Source organism: Haliotis cracherodii, unplaced genomic scaffold (genome assembly GCF_022045235.1).
Source record: "Haliotis cracherodii isolate W230 unplaced genomic scaffold, xgHalCrac1.p SCAF_2, whole genome shotgun sequence".
Taxonomy (NCBI): domain Eukaryota; kingdom Metazoa; phylum Mollusca; class Gastropoda; order Lepetellida; family Haliotidae; genus Haliotis; species Haliotis cracherodii.
In genome coordinates, this window is record NW_027266275.1 from 12,648,512 (window position 1) to 12,667,255 (window position 18,744).

Here is an 18,744-nt window from a genome sequence, read left to right on the forward strand (position 1 = left end):
ATTTATTTCTCCAACAATTTAAGTAATTAACATACTACTATTATTTAAAATTGTGTACGTCTTAGTAACAATAACCCCCAGTATATAATACAAATTATAACACAAGATAATACAAAATAAATGCCTCTTCACCCGGAACTAGGATGTGGAAGAACTTGACCAACATCACGGTTACTCACAACTGTCAATGGCTCCCAATGTTTTTGTTTACAATATGCTTGCTTCTGACAGGTAACACGAAGCAAGATGACAACCCTGATCTATGATGTGGTTCAACATTAACCTGTAGATTTACAGGGAATGAGCTTGTGGTACAACAGGATTGCCAATAGAACTGGAACATGACTGAACAGCCCTTTTTAGGCTGCAGACGAGCTGGCTATTTTGATATGAGGTGTTGGATTTAACCTGTCAATTTCATGATTTCACGACATTCGACGACTCTATCGTGTGAAAGAAGTGTGACAGTTGTGACGCAGAACCAGTGGTTCATGTATGGTTGCTTAATCGTGCGTGTTCTGAAATGAATTTAATCAAGTTTGATAAGTTGTTATGATCAAGTTCCTCTGATGTGACTTCAGTGATGTCGGGACATTGTTTGAGTGGTCTTTCGAAGGAAGGATTATTTTCTGATGGACTTTCGAATCCCTCCTGCCAAATTCTAACGGTGGTGGTTGAGGTAGATGGCAATGAATATCGATCACAAAAAGGTTTGTAAACAACATGCTGATAAATAGAATAAACAATTATTTTGATAATTGTTATGTGGCAGTGTATGTTATTGTGTAATAGTGATTGTGACTATAAATTGTTTCTGTTGAGATTCGGTAGACGCTCGTTGTATACCTTTTGGGCAGTGATCAGTCGTCAGGAGGTTACAATATGTAGATGCTTGTGTGGTGTGTAAACTTCCAGTCTGTATACTGCGGATGGTGATAGTATGTTATAGAAACATATGGGAAGTTCTGTAATATTCTACGTTATGAGACCACTATCTGGAACTTTCCAGAGTCAGGATAGGTTGCCTGTAAGAGGACAATAGTGAGTTTACGTATGGAACACACACGCATTTTCATAACGTCAAGACCAGCTTTCATTCGAGGATCGCTCATCATCCCTGATTCCCTGACCAGCCCATCTCGGAAGCTTGACCACTGTCGCCGCTGGATGGATAAACAGTATTATCACTGTCTTTAGCTATCACCACTTTCTTTTGCATTTGACACTGACCACTGCCATCATATTATTAATTGCCATTGAATATTGTACTTTTTTGTTTACTGCAATTGTTATTGCTGTGCACTAATTTGTATTGATTTGTAAACTTATTGAATTTTGTAATACATTTGTTGATTGTATACCACTTGCTGGTCGGTTGCTGGTTTCACACTAAGTTCTTTTACGTACAGATTTATGGATTAACGTATTCAATTCAATTTGGGAATCGACACGTAACTTGAGGTTGTATCTTACTTTCATTGTCAGTTGTTTCAATGTGAAAATTGCCTGTTCAGAGTCTGTTCGCCACCGAACATGTCTCAAACAGTTTCATAAACATTATCATTTGTATGCAAAGATATGCCTTTGGTAAGTCTTGTATTGTCATCATCGAAGCAGTCAGGGTTACGGCCCACAACGTCATATCGTCGTCAAAAGGTCCGATATGAAACTACCGTATTTCCTCTATTAGACACTTGACCGTCTATTGATTTCGCGAGAGCCGTTGACCGGTGTGTATTAGAGACATGGCTTGTATTAGAGACCCAGCGTGTAACAGAGGAAATATAGATACGTTTTACTGTATGAATCAATATGTAGGCTATCGATGTATTCATGCGCGCGTTGGTTGGTGAAAAGGCTTAATATATTTGAAAGGGGTTTCCGTAGCAAGAAGGAAACCTCTTAATCAACCAGAATCAAACAGATCCCATAGAGGCGTGTCGACATATAGCTACAGATCCCATTGTGGCGTGTCGACATATAGCCACAGATCCCATAGAGGCGTGTCGACATATAGCCACAGATCCCATAGAGGCGTGTCGACATATAGCCACAGATCCCACAGAGGAGTGTCGACATATAGCTACAGATCCCACAGAGGCGTGTCGACATATAGCTACAGATCCCATAGAGGCGTGTCGACATATAGCCACAGATCCCATAGAGGCGTGTCGACATATAGCTACAGATCCCATAGAGGCGTGTCGACATATAGCCACAGATCCCATAGAGGCGTGTCGACATATAGCCACAGATCCCATAGAGGCGTGTCGACATATAGCCACAGATCCCATAGAGGTGTGTCGACATATAGCCGCAGATCCCATAGAGGCGTGTCGACATAAGTCAACAGATCCCACAAAGGCGTGTCGACATATAGCTACAGATCCCACAGAGGCGAGTCGACATATAGCCACAGATCCCATAGAGGCGTGTCGACATATAGCTACAGATCCCATAGAGGTGTGTCGACATAAGTCAACAGATCCCACAAAGGCGTGTCGACATATAGCTACAGATCCCACAGAGGCGTGTCGACATATAGCCATAGATCCCACAGAGGCGTGTCGACATATAGCCATAGATCCCACAGAGGCGTGTCAACATAAAACAACAAGTTCATAGAACCACATCAATTAAGAAGCTCAAAATATAATATGGACATGGACACACGAAACTCCATGCAGATACTTAAGGGACTTGGTCACTTAAGATTGAAGATACTTTTGGACATAGTGACATGAAATCCCTGGTACATAATTATAGAATATTACATGGAAGTACGGATACAGGGGCATGCCACAAGATCTGAAAGTCCCTGGCCATGACACTCGACATACAAGTGATATGTACCTCGTTAAAGGAAAGTATGTAAACCTGGTGAATGTGTATCGTGTAAATAAAAGCAAAGACCCCTGGCAACACCAAGACAGATGATACACATTGAGTGGCAGAAAACCAAAACTTTAAAGTGCGTATGGACATTTTACCATGACATTGAATGCGTCGCATTTAAGTCATAGTAGAATGGCGGGAAACATATTCTGCTCAAAATTTAAATCAGAATAGGTTTATCTCCCAATTCACTTGATCAAGGTAAAAAGGACAAAAAAAAGAGAAAAAGACATTGGTAATTAAGTATATTTAGTATATGGACACAGACGTCATAGGAACATCATTGTGCAGACATATAATAATATGTTACATGTATTCTTAGAGATGAAGAGCTTAGAGCCATAAGGGCCAATGTCATGTGGAGTCTGTTGTGAGAAAATTGATGAAAACACATAATATTATGTATGTTAATGAACTTGTTTTACCGATAAATTCCTAGACATTACCGCATTCTGACAGCAGAGATATAAATGTTGTTATAAAACATTCGAAAAAGGAAATAAACTTACGTTTTTAATTTGTGTAAAGGTGGAAAGGGCCAATGTCTGTATTTGGGCCCTTTTTGACCCACAGGCATTTGCATACTATTATTAGGATTTAACATGTGAGATTGATAAACTACTACTGAAAGTACAAACACTTACTATTGAAGTACTTTTAAATGATTTAAACTAATGCCAACTTTGTTGAAATAGTCTCTCTCAAACAACCAGTCTCAACCACACACGGAAATGAGAGCTAAAAGGGACAAAATCTAACAAAAAGACTATGGCCCTTTTGAAACTTTCTTTTGGCCCTTTCATAGAATTGTAAGTAGCTATATTTAAAAAAACGCATTAATGAAAACATACAATATTTTTTCTACAGGTAGACAAGAACTCATAGGTGTTATTTATGCAATAATATACAAAAAGGGCCAAGGTGCATTTTGGCCCCTTTTAGCTTTAAGCTCTTCATTAATGTCGAAAGACAAGGGTCACGTACTGTATAAACATGTCACTGTACTGTAGCAGAGGATTACATCCTGCCTGCCAGTATTGTACACATTAAGATAAAGATAGTTATCTCCTGGCAGCAGCAAACAATAGGCACATGGGAACATCACGAATTAAGGTGCACTTCATGAAAGCACTATTACCTTTCAATTTTACCACTTTCAGACCAATTTCAAAATGCAAAACCCCTTTCCTTCATAAAGTCCAAAGCTTTCATTCCGATCTTTGGTTTACTCTCTTTCGGCTTTCGAGGGGGGATGTGGAGACAGTCCATGTTCTTCACGATGTCTTTCACATCAAATGAAGTCTGGTAGTCCTTTATTGGCGTAAGCGCATGTTCCAGATTACTATAACGTCTGTCGTTTGTTAAACTATCCATGCTCATACCGTATCGCCTTGACGATCCTTTCTTAGCCCATGTTTTAACTCCACCACCGGCCGATTCTCGTCCAATTGCACCGAGCATCGTTACTGAGGCTGCAGAAAGACCTGCCGCCGAAACAACAACGTTTGGTAATCGTGGGGCATCCGTTGCCAGTGATTCGTTGGCCCAAGGTTTCGCGCTGTGTGTTACTGGTAACTTAAAGGCCCCTGATGATTTCGCGGCCATCTCTGTGACCAGATCTGGTATAAACGTCACTGATTTACCCTTTAAACCATGATCGCCGTTCCGCAATTCCCTCGGCCTATCGCGTCCATTCTTCGGATCCATCCTCTCAAGAAACGCCTGACGCGCATTGGTACATTTCCCCGGTCCCTTAACACGGTACGAAGACACACTGGAGTCACTGTTCTCTATAGAAGACCTCCTACTGCTCATTGTATCACTCTGAGTTAACATACGTTTGAAGACACTGGACTTCCGCTGCATTCTGTCGACGAACACCTTCTTCTCGTAGGCATTCTGGGTGAGGAATTTGTACCTCTCTTTCGAAAGATCCCATAGTTTCGACTTTAGCATTCGTTCCTCGGTAACATTATCAACCAGTTGACCAGACATTCTTGACGCTTCGTGATTAGCTCCAAGTGGATCTGCATCCTTTTTGACCCACGCTTCCATCTCCTTCATCGCATTCGACTTATTGGACATGAACTTAGATTTAATCCGAGGTGGTGCGCTCTTTGGTTTTGGATGCATTGTCATGGCCTAGGTTTCACTTGTCACAAACTTGATTACTCACAGAACCCAACGTTCTAAGCATCAAATTCCCCGAAGAAAAACATCACAGCCGGTGTTCATGTCTTATAATGACTTAATTATTGAGGTACGCCATCAATACTGAAAGAACAGTGTTTGACGTCAGTGTCGAAACTGAAAATACCCTAACACTTTCAGGATCCACGCTATGAATAATGTATACTGGTATAATTGTTGTACCTGTCGTTGATTTCTTTCTATCCGTTAATTACCGTTCCCATGAGTCCTTTTGACATTTCATCCATTTTGGCTGATCTGAAGTTCCTGATTGAGTCTCATTACTTCTGAAGAACTTCTTCGTCAAATCTATCTGATCGGGTAAAACACTCGCTGAGAGTCCACACTCCCTGCATTGTTACCTGAAAGCAAACACAGTATGAAGTGAGACTTTTTCAGTTTGTTTCCCTTCATTGGGCCTGAACTATTGGCTTAGATCATATATCAAGAGCTCCAGTGATCCGTTATTGATTGCAAGACAATATGCACGGAGAAACTCACATAACACATACTGGGTAACTCATTTAGGATATCCACCTGAGATTACCTGTATTCAAAACACAGTTGCCCACCTTTCGGCTTTATGAACAATATAACTTTGATGTCACAGTGCGAGCCTGATTAAGACTGATCTAACGTTATGGGCAAGTGTTGATAGTGACTGTTAACTAAGTAGGTATGGTCAGGTTGGATTATCTCTAGGGCTCTTGGCAGTACAAAAATCACTCGTTGCATGGTAGCTAAATTGCTTGTGTTTAGAAACACAAGGTTTGCGCTTATCCTTTGGAGGGTATGGTTAAGAAAGGAAATTAGATACGTAGAATGTTAATTGTGTGCAATGTAGTTTGTAGCGAAAAGTACGTGAGTAAGTGAGTTATATAAGTATGGTGTCCCTTTGACCGTATTCACTTATATCATAAGTGTAAGCTTCAGGTCTGGGTAACGCCGATGGTAGATATTATTACTTGGTGAAACCCACGGGAACGGGCACAATGCTAACAGACATGGAATCACGACCGTGTCGAATCCGGAATTTGAACCCAGTGGCAGCGGATCCTGGTACGGGTAAGGGACTGAGCTCCACATCACCGCGCCTTAGGCTACTGGGCCATCCGTGCCCTCGGATGTATGCGTCGAAATGTATGGAAGTAGGGTATTGCCTGTCTGATAACTGTCATTCTTCTCTTTCAGGAGTTGCCAGCGCCAGAATCCGTATAATCCCCCGGGAGCAAAATTTAAATCATGAGGACATTTTTTGTACTCATGAAAAGTATATACAGTAAGTAAATAGTACATGGACTAAATAGGTACTAGTATCAACAAAACTAGGTCATTGCGTTTTCTTTAGTTTAAGAACGAAAAATATAATTCAAGTTGCGTCCCTTAAGTGATCCATAAACCGATTCCCACATTCGCCTTGGTTATGTTTATATGTTATTATCAGAAATATCTCCATGGTCGAGTGTTTCACTAAATCGGCAAATGTCTAAGACCTGAACCATTTTAGCCTTTCCTCCTACATAAAACTGACGCACCACGATGTAACTGGAATACTGTTCAAGCGGCGTTTACCCAACTCACTCACTCCACAAAGGTCAGAAAACCCATTCATGAAACCATAATATTAATTGACACGTTATATTAAACTGTTCTTTTCGTTTATTGCCGTCAGTCTATAGCAATCACGTTAAATCCTTCAACCGTTTCATTGATCATTGCTATTGTCGTTCGAAAAGGGTAAGTGATAAAAGAAAAAATACCCTCAATTTGATTCACACTGCGTGTCCTTTAATCGATCATTGTTTTCTTCCAGCAGCGAAAGATAGGTCCATCGTTATGAAGTAGGGTATTGCCTGTCTGATATCTGTTATTCCTCTCTTTCAAGAGTTGCCAGCGCCAGAATCATTGAAATCCCCCCGGGAGTAATCTCAATACACATCGCCACGTTGAACAGTGATATACATCGATCACCAATACCTAATTTTCACCACGGGGCATAATAACCGAGCAAGACAGCCTTGACCTGCACATGGTCGATACAAACTCGTTATACACCGGGATCACGGGTGGCCCAGTCGTCTAAGGCGCCACCATTCGCTTTGCAGAGTTGCGTCCCTTGGGCACACCAGAAACCTATGATTGTGGGTTCGAATCCCGGTTCGCCCCGATTATGTTTCTAGGTTTGTCAGCACCATACCCGTGCTCGTGGGTTTCACCGAAGTGGTAAACGTCTGAGACCTGCATCACATCGGGCTTTCCTTCCACATTAAGCTGACACGCCGTGATATAACTGGAATACTGTTAAAAGCGGCGTTAAACCCAACTCACTCACCGTTATACACCATTTAAACATAATAATGTCCGTTCAAGTTGTAGGTTTCGGGGCAACCAAGCCACACACAACTCTCTTGTACGATATGAGGGTTATAATGACCCATTGGTCCACGGCGCTATTCACTGTGCGGTGTTGCACCCCTTGGCCGGGCCAGGAGCCTATGGTAGTTGGTTTGATTGTTTCGCCCTTACGTGATCATATTTTTTGTTATTTTGAGGGCTTTATATATTACATTTCTGGCGGATTTGTAATTTTTGCTTTTACCCGATAAAACAATTGGTTACCTTTTGCATCTATGATATATTTTGCATAAAATTTCATTATATGTATTTTGATCTCACAGTGAATCCATTTTCCCCATAAGGTCAAAGTCACTGTGATCATACAAAATTTCTAATGATTATACACATTCTGTATCACGGGCGTCCTTTTAATCCTGCGCGTCAGTCATTGTTATGAATAGTAATTTCAAATTATTTGAAGCAGATTCTGTTTTCCATGAAACACAAACGACACATTGTATTAAAGAGCCGAGTTCAGAGTGGGTCTAGTTGTGTTTGTTGGTGTTCTTGATGGATTATTTTCTAAATTGTTTCTCCCTCCTCGCTTTTTTTCAATAACAAAGAGGAAAAAGGTTTGACACAAAGTCATATGCAACAGTTTTATGAAGCGTGTCCCATTTTCATATGAACGTGGAAAACGATCGTTGAACATTCTGCATATAAGACATTATGCATCTCAACAGCAGAGTCGATTGTACGCTTTCTACTATATCATGAGCATGTGTTTATGCAACACTATTCAGGCTATGTATCGATGTAATAGGGCGCAGTGCGTTGTACACTATTAGTATATATACATCCTTAACTATAAACATGAAATGTATAGTAACTTGTAACAATATGTATATTTATATAATGTTAATTATATATTGTGCTCTTGTACCAAGGTGGGTGGTTTTGAGCAGTGTGGTTTATTATCAAGGGAACAAGTAGGTTACATATTCAAGGCAACACGTGTGGTATACATGCAGTGGGATACGTGTGGTATGTATTCAAGGGAACACGTAGGTTACATATTCAAGGCAACACGTGTGGTATACATGCAGTGGGATACGTGTGGTATTTTTTTAAGGGAACACGTAGGTTACATATTCAAGGCAACACGTGTGGTATACATGCAGTGGGATACGTGTGGTATGTATTCAAGGGAACACGTAGGTTACATATTCAAGGCAACACGTGTGGTATACATGCAGTGGGATACGTGTGGTATGTATTCAAGGGAACACGTAGGTTACATATTCAAGGCAACACGTGTGGTATACATGCAGTGGGATACGTGTGGTATTTTTTTAAGGGAACACGTAGGTTACATATTCAAGGCAACACGTGTGGTATACATGCAGTGGGATACGTGTGGTATTTTTTTAAGGGAACACGTAGGTTACATATTCAAGGCAACACGTGTGGTATACATGCAGTGGGATACGTGTGGTATGTATTCAAGGGAACACGTAGGTTACAATTTCAAGGCGTGTGGTATACATGCAGTGGGATACGTGTGGTATGTATTCAAGGGAACATGTGGGTTACATATTCAAGGCAACCCATGTGGTATACATGCAGTGGGATACGTGTGGTATGTATTCAAGGGAACACGTGTGATATGTATTCAAGGTTGACGTGTGGTATGTATTCAAGGTTGACGTGTGGTATGTATTCAAGGAACATGTGTAGTATGTATTCAAGGATGACGTGTGGTATGTTTTCAAGGGAACGCGTGTGGTATATATTCAAGGTTGACGTGTGGTATGTTTTCAAGGGAACGCGTGTGGTATATATTCAAGGTTGACGTGTGGTATGTATTCAAGGCAACACGTGTGGTATGTATTAAATGGAACACGTGTGATATGTATTCAAGGATGACGTGTGGCATAGATTCAATGGAACACATGTGATATGTATTCAAGGATGACGTGTGGTATGTATTCAAGGATTACGTGTGGCATAGATTCAATGGAACACGTGTGGTGTGTATTCAAGGATTGCGTGTGGCATAGATTCAATGGAACACGTGTGATATGTATTCAAGGATGACGTGTGGTATGTATTCAAGGATTACGTGTGGCATAGATTCAATGGAACACGTGTGGTATGTATTAAATGGAACACGTGAGGTATATATTCAAGGAACACGTGTGGCATAGATTCAACGGAACACGTGTGTTATGTATTAAACACGTGTGTATAATTACTCTTTGTCCAAATACAAACACACACCCTCCACCTCCACCAATACGACATATATGAAGCATCACAATCATGGCATAAAGGTAGAGTACTTGTCTTATGAGTTGATCATTGTCATTGTCATATACTAACGGAAAAAAGCAAAAACCTGTGCTTCACATTGAATAATTATTACAGTTCAATTGAATAATTATTCCGAAATTAAATAACACATATTTCAATACATATTCATTAAGACATCTCCTCGACTTTAAGGTCGTGAGTCACAGTTCGCACGTGCATGTTAATACACGGTGCACAATTTTGAAGTTCGCGTGTTTGTTGGGAGCATGATATTCACGCACGTGTTTCGTTAATGTGAAAAGAACACAATGATTGTGACAGGTGCTAATAAATATACTTTTGTTTAACCGTAAATAACGCTTACACAATGCCGGGGCTTGCTGAAAATCAAGGTCAACGCGCCATGGGTATGGTGCAAATAGGTATGGCGCAAAACGACGTTGCCAAGCATGATGATGTTCATCTAAGCACAATAACATTTGTTTGGAGACATTATCAACATCAGGGCACCAGTCAGGGCTTGCCACGGATCAGTCGCCCAAGCGTGACGTCACGTCAACGTCAACACGACAACCATATTCGGTTGGTGCAGAATCGATACAAAACTGCCACAATAACAGCTCGGACAATTCCTGGTGTGAGACCAATTAGTGGCTGAACCTTGCGCAACCTGTTGAGGGAACACACCATCCGACCCCGACGTCTAGAGATATGCCCAATCCTGCTTCCACGTCACCGTCTGGCACGCCTAGCTTGGTGTAGACTGCATCAGAGGTTTAGAAGGCAGGGCTGGGATAGGATACTGTTCGCAGATGAGTCCAGATTTCATCTCGACAGATGCGATGGTCGTACAAGGGTCAACAGGCGTCCAGGAGAACGTTTTAGCGACGCTCCGTTACTTAACGTCGTCAGTTTGTTGGTGAAAGTGTAATGGTAGGGGGTGGCATCACAACTCATTAATGTTGAATGGCTACTGGGGCGACGTCGCTCGTGATCATGTTCTATCCGTTAGGCAAATGGATGGACGTAACGTTGCAGCAGGGTCATGCCCGCCCACTTGTTGCACGTGTTGTAACAACCTTGTTGAGGAAGCATAACATTGCTGTACTGCCATGGCCGGCTGTTTCTCCAGACCTCTCGCCCACTGAACATATCTGGGATGGGATGGGTGGACGCCTACGACAGGATTAGAACCAGCCGGTAACACCACCTCAGTTGAGCAAATCTTTGGTTGACATTTGGAACAACATCTCCCAGGCTGTTTTCAATCATCTGGTGTCTTCAATGCGCCACCGCTGCCTCGTCTGTATCAACGCAAATGGTGGTCACACCCGATACTGACATAGTTCATTGAGTTGTTACACACCTCTGTTTTAGGGCGTGTCTCTCTGTCTCCTGTTATCAGATATGAGTCTTGTCAATGAAATTGTCATGATAAGACATTGATCAGACGAATGACCAAACATTACAATAATATTTATCAATATCAACATTTACATCACTCTATACGAGGCCCGGGGAGCATGGGTGGCCCAGTCGCCTAAGGCGCCGCGATTCGTGGTAAACGTCTGAGACCTGCATCACTTCGGGCTTTCCTCCCACATTAAGCTGACACACAGTGATATAACTGGAATACTTTTAAAAGCGGCGTTACACCCAACTCACTCACTCACTCACTATATGATGCCCAGTTACTTTTTTCCGTTAGTGTATCTCGCTTCATAAAAACTTCACTAACGTGAGATGTATTTCAACGAAATGCGTGAAATTTCCCTTGAAATATGTATTTCCAAATACACGTACATGCACGTGGTAAATAACAATATGTGTAGCAACCGGCTCAACTTTTTGACAACAATACTCCCTGAACCTTGGTAGTACCGTTAGGGTATGGCATAGTTGTCATCTTATCTTTCAATACACTACTCGCTAGTGTTGTAAACGTCGACCATAGAGACCCAGACAATGCTTCATGACAATGTAACTTTGTTGGATAAAACATGGGTTTGACATCAACATGTCCAGTGTCACAAGCTACAACGATCGTGTTTCTCATGTAACTTAATCACATTATAAGTTGCAGTACGCGGAACAATACCGGCTATCTAGAATGAAATTGTTGTTAAAAGTATCACAATTTATGACATTAGAGACGGACAAAAATCTCAGAAGAAACTACATGGGGGAAAATTTGCATTGGTATATATACTGTCCGACCTTTCATGGTCAGTTCACAAAACATGGGTCATTACAAAAGCTGTGTTTGATATTTATGTTTCCACTATTCGTTTCACAAAGGAAATAAATCTATCAACTCAGTATTACTAAAACAAAAGAGACACAAAGTCCCATTCACACACCTTACCAATGAACACGACTCTACATTTGTACAGCGACGCTATGTACATCAGCACTTGTGACATAAGTAGGACAGTTTATATCCATATTTCACTCACAAAACGAAATACATAAACATGAATATAACAAAATATGGGCAGTAGCTTACCTGTTGGACCAAAAAACGCATACAACACGCAGCTAAACGTTGCTATATAGATTTTTCTCTGGGCCTATAGTGCCCTTGTCACAAACCACCGAAGTGTGTAATGTACTCGATATAAGCGCTCAACAGTATCAATGAATCGTTAAAGATAATCCACGAATGTCATAATCCCCTAGCAGGAGCGCCGAGCCTAACCCGTCAGGTGGCCTTGCGCGGTGAACGTGGTGTTCTACATGCCTTGTTCGTGCAAGACGCTGGAATTGATTTCCGATAATCTTGAAAAGATTTACCGCTAGTAAGTCTACCGTACATGGAGGGTGTCTAACTGCGTGTACGCTCAGGTGTTGTCATGGGGGATGGCATTAGGAAATGCAGTCTACCACCCTTCCATTATAATCCTATCAATAAACACATAATTATTCATTATGAAATATGATATGAAATAAGCTTAAAATACTTCATGTAGAGGGTAAATAATATTCCCAATATAGAATAAATCATAAGTTAATATACTTCGGTTAAGGGGTAATTCCCCCAAAATATAACGTAGAATTATTAGTGCCTTATTGAAGAGTGTGTGTCGCTTGCAATGTTAATATTAATATTAACGATTACCCATATTTCAACGTGTTTTTAAACAGGTGACATTTAAGGTCACGTATATTAAGGCACAGCGTTCAAGGGGAACAGTTACGATATTGAGTACCTTTGTCATAGGTTCTAGTTGAAAGAGCCCATGACTCAATACATAACCTTGCATGCCGCCATTCTTCTAATCCCGGTTTTCATGGCTAAGTCAGGACAGACAAGAGCATACAGTCACACCACAGCTAGGTCTGAAAAAGTCGCCTGTAGTCTCCTGGGAGGTTGGGCGATCCATGAGTGTGTTTCTCCGCAATCACACAATGCTACTGTTCGTGAGGCCGGTGTTATATTACAACTTGTCACCTACTGGAGTCATCACAGTGTCGAGCAGACCGTCGTGGTGATTATTGTAACACTAGAAGGCGGGGGAAGTAACGCATACAGTGACGGCGTTCTGGACATTTGACCTTATCGTTGCTGACCTTGTGTCAATTAACGTTCACATACATGCTTTTATCATGGTAACTGTGGAAGAACCTATTTTTCTGACTGACTTGAGGTTGGGTCGGTTGTGTGTGGTAAGGTGGCTGTGATGTAATGTGACTAATATAATGTGAATGATATAACAAGAATACTGCTGAAACTCCCTCACTCACTCGTGTGGACGACTATTCCAGATATGCAAAGAACCCGTGAAGATCCGGGTTAGAATAGAATGTCTCACTTGTCGCAAGAGATGACTAACGGGATCGGATGGTCAGGCTGGCTGACTTGATTGATGCATGTCATCGTATCCCTATTGCGTGGATCGATGCTTATGATGTCAATCATTGGATTGTCTAGTCCATACTCGATATTTTACACACCGCCGTTATATAGCTGGAATATTGCTGAGTGCGGCGTTAAACAACAAACACACATGCATGCTTGTGAGATATTAGTTGAAAAGGGGCTATCAAAGAGGTGACACATGGACTAACATGGCATAGTAGTGGCTTCCATGGACACATTCAACATCTTTGTTGAAGGCATGTTGTATTTACGACAGACACCTACTATTCCGTTTCATTCATATCTATATAAAGTGAAGGAGTACTTAAAGAAGTCCGCCAGGAAGACATCTTTATATACTACACATAAAATGTTCTGGATCATAGATATTTGGGGGGATATTTTAATGAAATTGTGTGCTTTAGTTACTATATTCATGACTGTTCGTGATCCCTCCGTTTTTGTTCATGATATGTAAAATAGGAAACATTTATAATTTAGTTAGCTTCCTGTTTATGACATTTTGATTGAAAAACAAATATTGTTGTCTTGGTAACAAAACGTCTTTATCATTGTGGATTTCTTTCATCACAGAGTTATAATGTGTAATAGCTCAAAGTCTAGTGCCGTCATTGAAACACATAAGGACTAGCTGAAAAAACACAATAACCTGAACGGATTTTTTGGAGGTCGACATCTTGTTTTCAAAAGCTGTATACCAACCTGTGTTTTCGATCTGGAATCCTTATTCGAAGTTTTCCTCCAATTAGGTAAACTGTACGTATTCAGTGGAAGTGATTAAGGCACAGATTGTTGTACAGGATGTACGAAATATTTCATGCTTGTAGCTTGTCGGAGATGTAGAGCGGCCATGTTAATCCAACAACCCAAATTGGCAAATCTTTCTAGCCGTTTCGAATCGTATGCCCCAGTAGTGACAGAGTAGCTGATATGAGCGACAAACCGGTGAAGGTACACGATGACGGCAGCCAACGTGAACCTGCTGTGTTCAGCTGTCAGCCTATATTTCATTACTATATTTGATTTTTTCTTTGATTTGTTTAATTGATTTGCTGATTTATTTCATATTGACTGAGGAACTTGAGCGGTCGTAAAAGGGTCGGTGGTCAGATTGGGCGAATAGGTTGATGAGGTGTCATCGGATGCTTTGTGTTTTCAGCATCTTGGTCCATATTCGATTTTGGGGGCGGTCGGGTAGCCTAGTGGTTAAAGCGTTCGCTCGTCACGCCGAAAACCCTGGTTCGATTCCCGACATGGGTACAATGTGTGAAGCCCATTTCTGGTGTCCCCCCGCAGTGATATTGCTGGAATATTGCTAAAAGCGGCGTAAAACCATACTCACTCACTCACTCCATATTCGATTATTGAAGGCTGCCGTGGTATAATGGGATATTGCTAAATATGGTGTTCAGCGACATTCGCAGGATGCACGTGTCAATCTGAGGTCCTAATTATTTTGTTAAAATTGAAAATATCACACACGTCTTTACCCAATTGACCTAGTCTGTCTTACAGACCCTGATATCAAATACAGCCCATTCTAGTCTATTATGTTTGGCAAGTCTAGATTCCTGCAGTATCAGTATCCGAAAATGAAGAGCGTCACTGGGCTCCCTTTTATTATATTTTTTATTAAGATAACTGAACAACTGGGTTTTTTTCTGTACAATATGTTCATTTCAGAGACTAGATGTTAGTCTACCAATTGCCTGTACTCGTGTGTCGTTAACTCCAAATGCGTGAGTCGTTGATAATGCAATCAGAACACGGATTGTCGTATTAGTGACCTAGAGCTTTCGGGTTATCCAATCATAAGGTGGGCGGCAAAAGGTGTACTGCATGAGTGAGTGAGTGAGTATGGTTTTACGCCGCTTTTAGCAATATTCCAGCAATATCACGGCGGGAGACACCAGAAATGGGCTTCACACAATGTACCCATGTCGGGAATCGAACCCGGGTCTTCGGCGTGAGGAGCGAACGGTTTAACCACTAGGCTACCCGACTGCCCCGTACTGCATGAGACAAGTGGTAGACAAGTAAAGTCAGTCTCGATTATCTGCCGAAACAGATTCCACTGCGCGTAAGACCCGTGAAGATTCCGGAGTAGAATAGGTCTTCAGCAATCCATACTTGCCGTAAAAGGCGACTATGCTTGTCGTAAGAGGCGACTTACGGGATCGGCTGGTCAGGCTCGCTGACTTGGTTGATGCATGCCATCGTATCCCAATAGTTTGGATCGATGTTCATGATGTCAATCACTGGATTGTGTGGTCCGGACTCGATTATTCACAGACCGCCGTCATATAGTTGGAATATTGCTGAGTGCGGCGTTAAACAACAAACAAACAAACAAGAATTCGTCGCTATAAGGCTGATGTAGGGCGATACCTTGTTCAATGTTAACACTCACTCTTTCTGAGTAGTTTGTCCAAGTAGGGTAGCAGAATTTGATATTTTAGGTATTCATATGAAAAGTATAACCTCTTTCCGGAAACCCTGGAAAATATCTTGTCCCCTCGTTTCACAAAAACAAAATTATCTCTGACATTCTGGGCGTTTTAAACAGTACTTGGTTGTGGGTCCCAAAGGATATTGTCGGAAAGGGAAACAGAAAACTGAAAACAAACAAGACATAATCTCGTATTGACTATGTCAAAGGTGACTATAATTAAAACAAATTGTGATTGCGTCAATATTTATTCTACAAATAATGTCGAGGCATTCGTTGGCCGTCCGTCCCGGAGCTGCAACACTTGTGATGTATGGAAGGAACGCCCTAGTAACAGGAGCAACATTTTCAATGATTGTTTGTTTGTTTGTTGTTTAACGCCGCACTCAGCAATATTTCAGCTATATGACGGCGGTCTGTAAATAATCGAGTCTGGACCAGACAATCCAGTGATTGGCTTCATGAGCATCGATCCACGCAATTGGGACACGATGACATGCATCAACCAAGTCAGCGAGTCTGACCACCCGATCCCGTTAGTCGCCTCTTCCAAGCATAGTCGCCTTTTACGGAAAGCGTGTGTTGCTACATTTTCAATGAACAAATCCTACTGATTCTTTCCAATCAAAAATGATCACGAAAATCATCTTATTCTTTTTATAACATTAAGAACAACTGATTATAATATTTTAAAAATCTGACATACAAATAAATATGTTCTTACAAAGGAATTTTGATCGCGACGTTAAACCCCATGTCACCTCACCCCTCCTCACCTATGTGCTGATGCCGCGGTTGGCTGCATAAGTGAGTATGGTTTTACGCCGCTTTTAACAATATTCCAGAAATATCACGGCAGGGGACCACAGAAATTGGTTTTACACATTCCACACATATGGGGAACAAACTAGCTTTGTTGCTTAAAATTTAATTCAAGAGTTTACAAAACAACAATGCCTATACAACATTTCACTTCTCTGACTCACTCTATCAAGAGTGTGCATGTATTTGTCATCCATCGAATTAAGACTCTCCATGAATGTATCACCAACTGTATTTACACTGTCGATGTATTTATCATCTACTGTATTTTGACTGTCGATGTATTTGTCACCAACTGTATTAAGACTGTCGATGAATTTGTCACCAACTGTATTTTGACTGTCAATGTATTTATCATCTACTGTATTTACACTGTCGATGTATTTATCATCTACTGAATTTACACTGTCGATGTATTTATCACCAACTGTATTTAGACTGTCGATGTATTTATCACCAACTGTATTAAGACTGTCGATGTATTTATCACCAACTGTATTTTGACTGTCAATGTATTTATCATCTACTGTATTTACACTGTCGATGTATTTATCATCTACTGAATTTACACTGTCGATGTATTTATCACCAACTGTATTTAGATTGTCGATGTATTTATCATCTACTGTATTTACACTGTCGATGTATTTATTACCAACTGTATTTAGACTGTCGATGTATTTATCACCAACTGTATTTTGACTGTCTATGTATTTATTATCTACTGTATTTACACTGTCGATGTATTTATCACCAACTGTATTTAGACTGTCGGTGTATTTATCACCAACAATATTTACGCTGTGGATGTATTTATCACCAACTGTATTTAGACTGTCGATGTACTTATCACCAACTGTATTTAGACTGTCGATGTATTTATCACCAACTGTATTTTGACTGTCGATGTATTTATAATCTACTGTATTTAGACTGTAGATATATTTATCACCAACTGTATTTACACTGTTGATGTATTTATCACCAGCTGTATTCACACTGTCGATGTATTTATCATCTACTGTATTTAGACTGTAGATATATTTATCACCAACTGTATTTACACTGTTGATGTATTTATCACCAGCTGTATTCACACTGTCGATGTATTTATCATCTACTGTATTTAGACTGTAGATATATTTATCACCAACTGTATTTACACTGTTGATGTATTTATCACCAGCTGTATTCACACTGTGGATATATTTATCACCAACTGTATTTAGACTGTCGATGTATTTATCACCAACTGTACTTATAATTACGCTGTGGATGTATTTATCACCAACTGTATTTAGACTGTCGATATATAAATCACCAACTGTATTTAGACTGTAGATATATTTATCACCAACTGTATTTACACTGTCTATGTATTTATCACCAACTGTATTTACACTGTCGATGTATTTATCACCAACAGTATTCACACGGTCGATGTATTTATCATCAACTGTATTTAGACTGTCGATGTATTTATCACCAACTGTATTTACACTGTCGATGTTTTTATCACCAACTTTATTACACTGTCGATGTATTTATCACCAACTGTCTTAAGACTGTCGATGTATTTATCACCAACTGTATTCACACTGTCGATGTATTTATCACCAACTGTATTTAGACTGGCGATGTATTTATCACCAACTGTATTTACACTGTCGATGTTTTTATCTCCAACTTTATTACACTGTCGATGTATTTGTCACCAACTGTCACCAACATACATCAGGTGACAAACATACTTGCAGTCTTCATACGGCGGGTGACAAACATACTTGCAGTCTCCATACGGCAGGTGACAAACATACTTGCAGTCTCCATACGGCAGGTGACAAACATACCCGCAGTC

The 18,744-nt window shown here is 40.6% G+C and overlaps 2 protein-coding genes across 2 annotated transcripts; one reads left to right on the plus strand and one right to left on the minus strand.

Annotated features, from left to right (window-relative positions):
- Positions 1-1,578: 1,578 nt before the first annotated feature.
- LOC139467452 (uncharacterized) lies at positions 1,579-2,625 on the plus strand. The gene is made up of 2 exons (XM_071249006.1): positions 1,579-1,587; positions 1,888-2,625. The coding sequence occupies exons 1-2, from the start codon at positions 1,579-1,581 to the stop codon at positions 2,623-2,625; spliced, it is 747 nt and encodes a 248-aa protein (XP_071105107.1).
- Positions 2,626-4,062: 1,437 nt separating this feature from the next.
- Positions 4,063-5,034, minus strand: LOC139468136 (uncharacterized). The gene has a single exon (XM_071249907.1). The coding sequence runs from the start codon at positions 5,032-5,034 to the stop codon at positions 4,063-4,065; it is 972 nt and encodes a 323-aa protein (XP_071106008.1).
- Positions 5,035-18,744: the final 13,710 nt, after the last annotated feature.

Coding starts and splice junctions, on each gene's coding strand:
- LOC139468136 (XM_071249907.1), bottom strand. CDS start 5,034: ATGACAATGCATCCAAAACCAAAGAGCGCACCACCTCGGATTAAATCT.